Source organism: Numenius arquata, chromosome 24 (genome assembly GCF_964106895.1).
Source record: "Numenius arquata chromosome 24, bNumArq3.hap1.1, whole genome shotgun sequence".
Classification (NCBI taxonomy): domain Eukaryota; kingdom Metazoa; phylum Chordata; class Aves; order Charadriiformes; family Scolopacidae; genus Numenius; species Numenius arquata.
In genome coordinates, this window is record NC_133599.1 from 3,210,025 (window position 1) to 3,220,470 (window position 10,446).

Sequence of the window (10,446 nt, forward strand, 5' to 3'; positions counted from 1 at the left end):
CCAAGCGGATGTTTGTCCCTCCTGGGAGAATCCCTGCAGCCATGTAGCATTTAAACCTCTTTGCACTGGGATGCACAACCCTGTCTCTCCAGGGACGGGAAATTCAAGGCACTCAACGATGTTACTGGTTTCTTGCCATCGTCTTCTGCAGCACTGGTCCATCATCTCCACCACGGGGGCGAGGGGAGCGGTGGCGATGGCTCTTTGGGGGCTGGGGGTGGAGGGAAGGGGGCCCAGCTGTCAGTGTGTCTCGCTTTTATCCAGCATTTCCTGACCACTCCTGGGCAGTACAGGAAACCCCAGGGGCTGGGAAGCAGCGGCAGCGCAGGCAGGGAAGGCACAGGGAGGGAGGGCAGAGCTGCCCAGAGACCCCCAGCTTGGGGACATCCGCGCAGGTCAGAGCTGGAGCTACAGCCCGACCTCTCCGCAACCTCCTGGCCGTACAGCGATGCTGGCAGGCTTCTCCCCTTCCTTCCTACCGCAGGGAAACTCTCCAGTTGGAAATAACTGAGCCTCCTCTGTCCTATTCTACACCGCAAAGGAGAAGACTCGAGGGGGCGTGAGCTGACTTAAGCCCCTCCATGATGGTTTCTGCCTATAGCCCTCAGCTGGAAAATGGTCAGGCTGGCCTAAAATAAGGATATTTTTGTGGATCCAGTTCTGTTCCTATTCAACACAGTTGTTCCGAGCAGTGGGAGGGTAAAAATGCCTGGGCTGCTTGCGGTGCGGCTCCTGGGCCCCTTAAGCCATCCTATTAACACCTCTAATCGCCTGTGCCAGGGCAATTTCCTGGTGGCTGCTGCGCGGGGCCGGCTGCGAGGCACCGCTCACCCGCAACTGCCCCGTATTAACACTCGTGATTGTTACGGGCGAGCAATTAGGCCACGCTCGGGCCAGCAAAAGCGGCGGGAGCAATTATGACCATCCTATTAAAACTGACAGAGCTCGCGCTATATTTAGAAACACGGGGAGCTGGCTGGTTTGTATTTTTATTTTTTTTTTCCCTGTCCTTAAACGATTTTCCCCAAGTCTCCACGGTCCATTTAGCTGGTTTCAGCCGCAGCCAGCTGTAAACTTTGGAGGGGGCATTCTCCGCTCCCAGCCATGTGCAGTTGTTATTTCCTCCGATAATGAAGCCGGGGCTGGAGCGGTGTCCAAAAGCTGCGGGGGGGCTGTGCCAACGGGCCAGCCGTGCTCTATCTTTAAATATCAAAGCTCTCTCCAGCCCACCTGTAAAACCCCCGATGGGGGTCGGCGCTTGGTGGGTGAGATGGGAGAGGGTGGTCCGGGGAGGATGTGTCCCTCTCCTGGAGCCCAGGATGCTGCCAGCACATCCTGGGGTGCATCCTGCGCCTCCCCATCCTTTTTATCCCAGACCCCAAAGGGATGGGGGAAGCTGTGCGGAGCCCCCCCTGGGTGGCTGAGGGGGTTTGGGGGTGGGGGGGCATGGAAGGCAGTCGCAGCAGGTGCGGTGGGCGAAGGAGGGGGTCCCGGTGCGGGTCCCGGGGGTGTTCCCGATGCGGGGTCCTGGTGTGGGTTCCCGAGGGGTGTTCTGGTGCAGATTCCGGGGGGATCCCCGGTGCGGGTCACCGGAGTGGTCCCCGGTGCGGATCCTGGGGGGGTTCCCGGTGCGTGTTCCGGTGGAGGGTCCCGGGGGCGGTCCCCGGTGCGGATCCCGGGGTGGGGGGTGGGGGTTCCCGGTGCGGATCCAGGGCGGGTGCCGGAGGGGTTCCCGGGGGAAGTTCCCGGTGCGGATCCCGGGGGGGTCCCGGTGCGGGTCCGGTGCGGGTCCCGCTGACCTCACAATGCGGGCGGGCGCTGCCGCGGGAGGCGGGCGGGAGGCGGGCCGGTGACTCATGGCTTCCCAACGGCGGGCGGCTCCTCCCCGCGGTCGCCGGCCCCGCGGCAGCCCCCGGCACATGGGCCGCGGCTCCGGCAGCGCGGAGCTGGGTATGGCCGTGCCGCCCGGCCGCTGCCCCGACTGCCCGGGGCCGGAGCCGGGGGGCGGCGGTGGGACCCCCGCCGTGCTCCACCTCGGCATTGCGGTGGACGAGGGGGACGTGCTGCCCGGAGCGCTGCGGCTCATGCGGGAGCTGAGACCCGGCTGGGAGCCGGAGAGGGTGAAGACCAAGGTACGCCCCGTCGTGGGGGGGGGGGGTGGGAGCCTGCGCCGAGCCCCCCGGGGACCGGCCGTTGCAGCCTCGTCAGAGCCCACCCTGGGGGGCTGGAGGGTCCGCCCGAGGGGGGCTGTGGGGCTCACCCTGAGGTGCTATAGGGCCCACCATGCGGCAGCTGTAGAGCTCACTCGGGGGGGGGCTATAAGAGCCACCTGAGGGTGACTGTAGGATGCACCGTGGGGGGCTATAGGACCTGCCAAGGAGGGTGCAGGTCCCCCCACCCTCAATTCTCCTCTCCGCTCTCAGAGCGGAACCATCAGGTGCACAAAGGTGTGACGCTGCCCCCCCCCCCCCCCCCCCCCCCAGGCTTTGGGGACCCCTCGGGCAGTCATGGAGCGGTGACAGTGAATGCAAGCGTGTCCCCAGGGTCCGCCGAGGCTGCCAAAGTGGGTGAAGGCTGGGGGGCTGCCAGGGTGTCTGATAGCCCCCCAGAGTCTTCTCTGCAGGTGCTTTACCCCTGCTTGCACCCAGCACCGTCCAGCAATGCTGATACTGGGAGCAGGTCACGCTTGGGTTATTTGGGGGCTCCCACCTTTGCCAGGTCGCGGGGGCTGAGCACAGGTTGGGATGGGAGCCGGGGTTCAGTGCTGGGCTCCTGCACAGGACGGGGCTCAGCTGTCCCGAGCTGGCAGGGCTTTTGCTGGGGGAGTGGGTCCTGCAGGGTTGGTGGCTGCCTGGCGTGGGGGTCCCTTTCCCCCTCCTCACTCCTGCCTGGGGGTGCCAGGTCTGGGGTGGAAACGCGAGGCTGGAGGTGTCTGTGCCCTCACCGGGCTCCTGGTGATGGGCACGGGGGTGCGGAGGTGGCGGTGCTGGGTGCACTTAAATGTATGGACGTGTGTATGCATGTCCTCTGAAGGTACACGCTTCCCCTGTGCCTGGAGTGTCATTAAAAATGTATTAATAGCCAAGTGTAATTAAATACAAGAAGCTGCAGGAAAATACATATGAAAGGGCAGATGGCAAAAGGCAGGAACTCGGAGTTCCTCGGAGCGCATAGTTGTAGGGGCAGGAAATGTCTGTGCAGCACCGAGCACAGACCTCGGTGGCGATGGCTGTTGGAGAAGGACCCCAGCTCTCTGGTATCCAGGCTCTCTCCAGGCATCGGAGGGGGTCAGTGTTCAACAGCAGCTTGTGTGTGCGTGCATGTGTTTTTAATTAAAAAAAAAAAAAAAAAAAAAGCCAAAAAAAAAAACCTTAGGAGTTGTTGGGGGGGCGGGGGGGAAGAGCCTCCAGTTGCGTTTCTCTCAGCTGCTGTTGCAAGAGCTGTTCGGGAGGGGATTGGAGCAGTGCACTGGTCCTCAGCTGGTTCCTATTAGCGTTCCTGTCCGCTTTCCTCCGCGTGCTGGAGCGGTGCCCGCTTCGCACCACCTCGTTGCAGGGTGTCAGTGCACAGCTGCTCGCCGGGGCTGTACCAGGCTGCGCCGGTGATACGGGAGCAAAACCTCCCGGTGCTTGGGGCAGGGTGCGGACGATGGGGAGGAAGGGTCTGGGCGCTCGGCCTCCCCTGCCTGCTCCTCTTCTCGCTGCGGCGGGGGGGCTTCAGCCCCCTGTGCTCCAGGTTGTGCCCGCTTTCCAGGGCTCCTCATCCTTTAAGCTCCATCCCTGGGCAGCAGCATCTCTGTACCGAGAAGGCACGGGCGGTATCGGTGAGTCAGCCAGCCGCGCTGTCAGGGAAGCAGGCACTCCTCCATCCCTCATCCGGCGATAAGAAGAGCAGCAGCGATGTGGAGCCAAACCCCTGCCAGGACTCCAGCGTGGTTGGACTTTTTTTTTTTTTTTTTTTTTTTTTAGCCCGAATTTGGCGACAAGGTGCCCTGCTACAGCCTGGCCCTGGGCTGCCGGCGCTGGGGGTGCCTGCGCAGGGAGGCAGCCGATGCTTCGGGGATGCTGAGGGGTCTCACGGCAGACGCAGCACCGGGGTGTCGGATGGAGCTGCTTCGCTTCAGCATCTTTGCACCGAGCTTGGGTCTTGCTTCGCATTTAATTGCTGCAAAGGCTCCTGGTGTGGACTCACACTCGCTTTTCCCCCCCCTCCCTGCTGTCACACAACCGCAGCGGGGAAGGGGTTTGGGCTGGTAGCAGCACGGTGGCTCCTCTGAGAGCTGACTGCACTTTGGATCCACAAGGAATGGCACCAGGCATCTGCCAAGCAGCGTGCTTGTCCCTCGGACAACCCTGTGTGCAGGTTGCTGACGAACCACGTGTGAGTCTCCAAAGTTAGTGGCCTGGAATTCAGGGGGGATAAGGCCCGGTAATCCCATTAAACCCTCTGGAAAGGGCTTGACGGGGGCTGTGGAGCAGCAAAACAAAGCAGCACGAGGACTTTGCAGGCGAGGCAGCACTGAGCATCTCGATGTGGAGCAGTTCACCTGCGGCTGACGGAGAGCACCGGCCTTGGGTGCAACATCTTCTGCGTGGATGGGTCACGGCACCTTTTGTTGGCTGAATTTCTGGCCTCTGGGGCCTGGCAGGACAAGGAGAGGAGAGAGCCGAGCGTGGCACCGTGGTGGAAACACAGATTATCTGCCCTGGGGAAAGCAGCTCAGTTGCTTGAGAAGCATCAGCCCGCCCCAGCCGCAGCCAAGGGGGCAGCAGCCCCGTGGGACATGGTGGCCAGCTCGCCGCCCGCCGTGCTCACCCCGAATCCAACACCGGCCAGCTGTGGAACGAGGAGCGTCAGCGCTGTCTAACTCCGGGAGCCTCATTCCAGTGCTTTGAGTTTCCCTCGGGAGGCTGCATGGGGAGCCCTATATATAGGCACCCTATATAGGAGCGTGAGTTGCTGAGTGGGATGTCTAAAATTAGCTGTCCCACCCCCGGGCACCGCTGCTGCCGTAACGTGCGCCCTCGCCCCCCTCCTGCTCCACCAGCATCACACCGGCTCCCCCAGCCCAAAGGGGATAAAGAAATCACTCTTGTGGGGAGCAGCAGCACCCCGGCACGGTCGGCTTTGGGGCTGAGCATCCCGCCTGCTTGGGGGCCGAGCATCCCACCTGCCTGGTGGATGATGGAGCAGGGGGTCTCCCATGTGGCGATGGAGACCCGAGCCCCTGGGAGCACCGGAGGCCACTGGAATTGCCGCGGGATGGGGAGAGGAGCCCCGGGGCGGGCGGCAGCGGCAGCCCCTGCATGTGCGCGGGCAGGCGGCCAAGCCGGCGGCGGGAGAACAAAACTCTCTTTCCATCTGTGAGGAGCCATCAGAGCGATGACACGAGACGTCCCCAGCAGAGACGTCCCTGCCTATCAGCAACCCAGCCCCACGGGGAGGGTCGGGAGGAGGAGATGGGGGTGGTGGTGTTTGCTCTGTGTTGTTTGCTGGTTTGGGGGTTTTTTGGTGTTGATTTTTTTTGTTGTTGTTGGTTGGTTTTGTTGTGTTTTTTTTTTTCATTTTGTGCCAAAAGATTTACGCTGGTTTTTTGGGAGTGATTCCCAGGGCTGCTCAGGTGCCAAGCGTGCTGGCGGCACATCTGGCCTGAGCTATTTCCAGGCTTCCAGGTAGAAAATGGCAGGATTTCCACTTGAACCACCAGCTTTGCGCAGCTGAAGCCTCGTGCTTGCGGCCGCAGGCAGAGCCCCCAGTACACGTGTGAGCCTCGAGGCCTTGCAAACTCGTGCCATCTACTGCGGGAGCTTTCCTGGCTGCCCTGGGCACTGCAGCTTCGTGCCCTCTTTTGCCTGTTATTGCCTTTGCCACGTTGCTTTCTCCCTGCTGGTGGGGAGGGGGTTTCCCCCCGTGCCCGGCTGGCGTGGCAAGGATGTACAAGCATCGTCTCTGCCACCCCTCTCCCCCTCCAGCTCTTCACCGATGGCATCACCAACAAGCTCGTGGCCTGCTACACGGATGAGGGCATGGCGGACGCGGTGCTGGTCCGCGTCTACGGCAGGAAGACAGAGCTCTTCGTGGACCGGGAGACGGAGCTGAGGAACTTCCAGGTGCTGCGTGCCCACGGCTGTGCCCCCGACCTCTACTGCGCCTTCCAGAATGGGCTCTGCTACCAGTTCCTGCCGGGCATCGCGCTGGGACCCGACCACGTGCGGGACCCCCACATCTTCAGGTGTGCGGGTCTGGGGAGGAAATGCAGGGTGGGGAAACCAGCAAGGGGTTTGCTCCGTGTTTCCAGCTCTCTCCCTCACCGCCTTTGCTCCAGATGGGTGCTCGGGCATCGCTGGTGTGCACAGACCTGTTGCTGGGGGGTAAATGGGCCAAACTGCAGCCAGGTTTATAGAATCACAGAATGGTTTGGGTTGGGAGGGACATTAAAGCCCACCCAGTGCCAACCCCTGCCCTGAGCCCTGGGACACCTCCCACCAGACCAGGTTGCTCCAAGCCCCCTCCAACCTGGCCTTGAACCCCTCCAGGGATGGGGCAGCCACAGCTTCTCTGGGCAACCTGGGCCAGGCTCTCACCACCCTCACAGCAAAGAAGTTCTTCCAAATATCTCATCTCAATCTCCCCTCTTTCAGTTTAAAACCGTTAACCCCTTGTCCTATCGCTCCGCTCCCTCGTAAAGAGGGATGCTCTTATCACCATGCTTTTAAAGCATCAGCTTTTGGTGAATAAAGAGCACGGCATGAGAACCCCAGCTTTTATCTGGAAGGGTGATCTCTGCGTTTGACCCAGACAGGGTCTGGAAATGCTGCAGAGGCTCGCGGCTGAAGTGGAGGGGATTTTCAGCTGCGCTGACCCCCCTGCCTTTTTAAACACAGCTTTCGGGGAACCCCCCTCAGGGCTGGTTTCGAGGAGTGCTTTTCCTGGGAATGCTGCTGCGCAGCCACCTCTCATCCGTGTTTCCTTCCAGGCTGGTGGCCCAGGAGATGGCCCGGGTACACGCCATCCATGCCAACGGGAGCCTCCCCAAGCCCATCCTCTGGCAGAAGCTGCACAAATACCTCACCCTCGTGAAGACGGATCTCAGCCCAAAGGTATCCAACCCCAGGTAAAGGCAGAGGGATCCCAAAGAGCCAGGCTCTGGCTTGGGCATCCGCTGCCCACCCATCTCTCAGTCTTCCCCGTACGGGACCTGGGGGAAGAGCCCCGGTTCCCAGGTAAAGCCTCTGCGGGACTCTGGGGCTGGGGATGGTGTCGGGGCTGGATCCGGGCACGTGGCAGCTTCTGGATCATTATCCCTCCATGAGCAAAGTCGTGGTCGAGCTCCCCCAAGAGCAGGTGGGATGGAGGCATCTCCGTGCACCCTTCAGCATCTTTTCTGCCAGTCTGGGAGCAGGGTTAGGGCAGAGACAGCTCTGGGTTGTGTCCAGAGACTCCCACCCACCATAATAATCCATCTCCTCCTCCTCCTCCCTGCATATCTAGCCAGCATTTTAAGCCCTCCTTAGAATAAGCTGAAGCTCAAGCCCTTCTTACGGCGGGGATGTGAGCAGCGAGGTTCAGCTAACGTTGGTGGAGGGGATGCTGGAAACCCAGTGTAGATTAGAGCAGCCAGCCCCCATTTCAAACCAGTTCATCCCATTTCTGGGAGCCTGGGTTCACGCCAGGTGAGTGCCGGGGTGTCAGGGAAGGATGTGGGCAGCCCCAAGAGGCGGCGGAGGTGAATGAACCCGAAGGCAAGCGAATAATTAACCTTGTTCCCTGAGGGGCAGTGGCAGGACACGGGGCTTTTCTCAGCTCCCACCCCGCCGCGGGCAGACTTTACCCAAGCCTCTACCTTCAGTGCAGCCAATTAAGTAATCATTAACTGGCTCTCTCCTTGGAATTGAAATTTCTGAGGTTACTGTGAGGGTACGTGCCCTGGCAGGATCCCAAAAAAATTTCCTGTTGCCTGGGGGTTAGTCGGGCGCTTTGGGAGCGAGTGCTGGGGGGTTCCGTGGCTTGAATTTGGGGGGTGGATGGGGAGAAGGGAAGGGCTGAGGCTGCACCGTGGCATCTGCCAGGCACCCTGGGTACCACACCAGAGGGTGTCCCCACCAAACCTGACCTGCCCACCAAAAACAGCATCGTTACCCCTCGCTTGGTGTCACTGATGAGTCTCTTTATAAAATGCACGGAGGGAAGCAAGGGGCAATGCTGTCCCTCTGCCCCCGAGGGAGGTTCCCCGTAAGCAGAAGTGATTCCACCCCGTTCCCCTTCCCCAGCCTCCAGCAGGACGTGCCCAGCCTGGAGATGCTCGAGCAGGAGCTGGCCTGGATGAAGGAAACGCTCTCCCAGCTGGGGTCCCCTATCGTCCTTTGCCACAATGACCTGCTCTGCAAGAACATCATCTACGACGGGACACAAGGTTCGTGGCAGCAGGAGGGGTCTGTCCCCTGTCAACCTCCCCGGGGAGGGGCGACAGCTCCATCTCCAGCCCCTCTCACAGCCTCTGCCTTTGCCTCCGCAGAGAACGTTCGCTTCATAGACTACGAGTACACGGGCTACAACTACCAGGCTTTCGACATCGGAAACCACTTTAATGAGTTTGCAGGTGAGCTGGGGTCCTCCCCGTGGCACCGAAGCCACCCCCCGCCCTCAGTTGCAGAGGCTGCCCTGAGGTCTCCCGCTCCCTGGGGATGGAGGAGGCAGTTGCATCCCCAGTCCCGTGGTGGGAAATGGGACAATTCCTGGGCTGCCCGGGGTTAGAGCGATGTGTGAGGGAGGGTCTCTGCTGGTGGTGGGTGCCGTGCTGCTGGCAGCAAGCAGCCTGGCTGCTGCTGGGATGCAATTCCTGCACGAACCCAGCTCTTAACAGTGCAAGGGCTGGGTGGGTGCCTCGAATCAGCTTGTGGACACCTGGAGCTGCAGGGGTTTCGCTCACCCGGCCATGCCCTGTGGTCAGGTCACTTTGCCCTGGAGAAACCCTCCCTTTCCCCCTTCCTGCCCTTGGGCATCGCTGACCCCGGCTCCCCTTGCAGGCGTGAAGGAGGTGGATTATCGCCTCTACCCCAGCAAGGAGACCCAGTTGCAGTGGCTGCGCTCCTACCTGCAGGCCTACAAACAGCTCACCCAGGGGGACCGAGGAGGTTCAGGGGTGTCCGAGGAGGAGCTGGAGACTCTCTACGTGCAAGTGAACAAGTTTTCTTTGGTGAGTGGTGGTGGCAGGAAGGAGCCAGCCTCCCTCGAGGGCTGCCCAGGGGGTGGGTTTTGCTCTGCTCTGAGCTGGGGCTTCATGCTGCAGCTCGGCTGGTGAGGATGGGGGTGCAGGTACCAGCCTGAGGTTTTGGGGTCACCAGGAGGCTGCCCTGAAAAGCCCGGCTGCACCTCAGAGACACTGAGCCCTCGGGCAAGGTCAAAGGTAGCTCTGGCTGCCTGCCATCCCCCTGACACATGCCAAGGGACAGCATGTCTCTGATAGCTGTGGCCTTGGCCATCCCTTCGGAGAGGTCAGGTGGACCCTGGACGCAGCTGAGCATGAGGAAATCCTCTTTGGTAAATGCCATGGGCAGGCAGAGCTGATTTCCTGGTAATTTAGGGAAAAATCTTAGCTGTTTTCCTGGCCGGAGCTGCCAGGAGGGTCATCCCGGCTGCAAACGCAGAAGCTGGTACCCTGAGCAGGTTGTGTGGCTGTTCAGCATCCTTCCTGCTGGCATCCCTGGCCCAGGCTGGGACCAGCCTCCGGGGCGTATAAAAACACACGTTGGGGCCAGCCCCAGCTGGCTGCCACCCCGCGTCCTGTCGTCACAGCCACGGGACTCCTGGGACCCGGCCAGGAGAGGCGCAAGAGGCTCATCTCACGGGCAGGGATGCTCCGTGCCCGTTTCTGATCCTTGCTTTGTCTGTCGCAGGCATCCCATTTCCTCTGGGCATGCTGGGGCCTGATCCAGGATAAATACTCTACCATAGACTTTAACTTCTTAAGGTGAGTCCGCCAGGGCTGGGGGGCATTTGCTCCCAGCACAATTCAGTGTTAAATGACTGGAGCAAGAGGATCCCAGCGATCCCCCCCATGCTGGAGGGATCCTTCAAGGCAAGGGGACACGGGGCTGGGGCACGAGTGTCTCACGTCTGTCCCTCTCTCCTCAGATATGCAAAGCTAAGGTTTAAACAGTACTTCAAGATGAAGCCGGTGGTCACAGCCCTGCAGATTTCTAAATAGCATCTTCGGCCCATGAGACCCTGAGCTATATTGTCCTTGCTGCGTCCAAAGCCCTCGCATCCCCCTCGCCCCTTCCCCGCCCCGGCTGGGGGTGAGGGCAGGTCCTGATGGTGGGAAGGGGGAAGAGGAGATCCATCCCAGCCACCGACTAAAGGAGACCCTTGGACATACCTGAGACTGGACCATGAGATGCTCGAGAGGACCACGGCCTCGGAGAGGCCCCTGCCTACCCGAGGAAG

General features: G+C 61.0%; 1 protein-coding gene across 1 annotated transcript; it reads left to right on the top strand.

The window, feature by feature from the left end:
• The first annotated feature begins 1,856 nt into the window (after positions 1–1,856).
• Positions 1,857–10,207, top strand: ETNK2 (ethanolamine kinase 2). Its single transcript, XM_074163215.1, has 8 exons — positions 1,857–2,132; positions 5,973–6,232; positions 6,977–7,114; positions 8,271–8,413; positions 8,516–8,599; positions 9,027–9,196; positions 9,897–9,970; positions 10,135–10,207. The coding sequence occupies exons 1-8, from the start codon at positions 1,857–1,859 to the stop codon at positions 10,205–10,207; spliced, it is 1,218 nt and encodes a 405-aa protein (XP_074019316.1).
• Positions 10,208–10,446: the final 239 nt, after the last annotated feature.

Coding starts and splice junctions, on each gene's coding strand:
- ETNK2 (XM_074163215.1), top strand. CDS start 1,857: ATGGCTTCCCAACGGCGGGCGGCTCCTCCCCGCGGTCGCCGGCCCCGC. Junction 6,233..6,976: donor CGGGACCCCCACATCTTCAG/GTGTGCGGGTCT, acceptor GTTTCCTTCCAG/GCTGGTGGCCCAGGAGATGG. Junction 9,197..9,896: donor AAGTGAACAAGTTTTCTTTG/GTGAGTGGTGGT, acceptor TGTCTGTCGCAG/GCATCCCATTTCCTCTGGGC.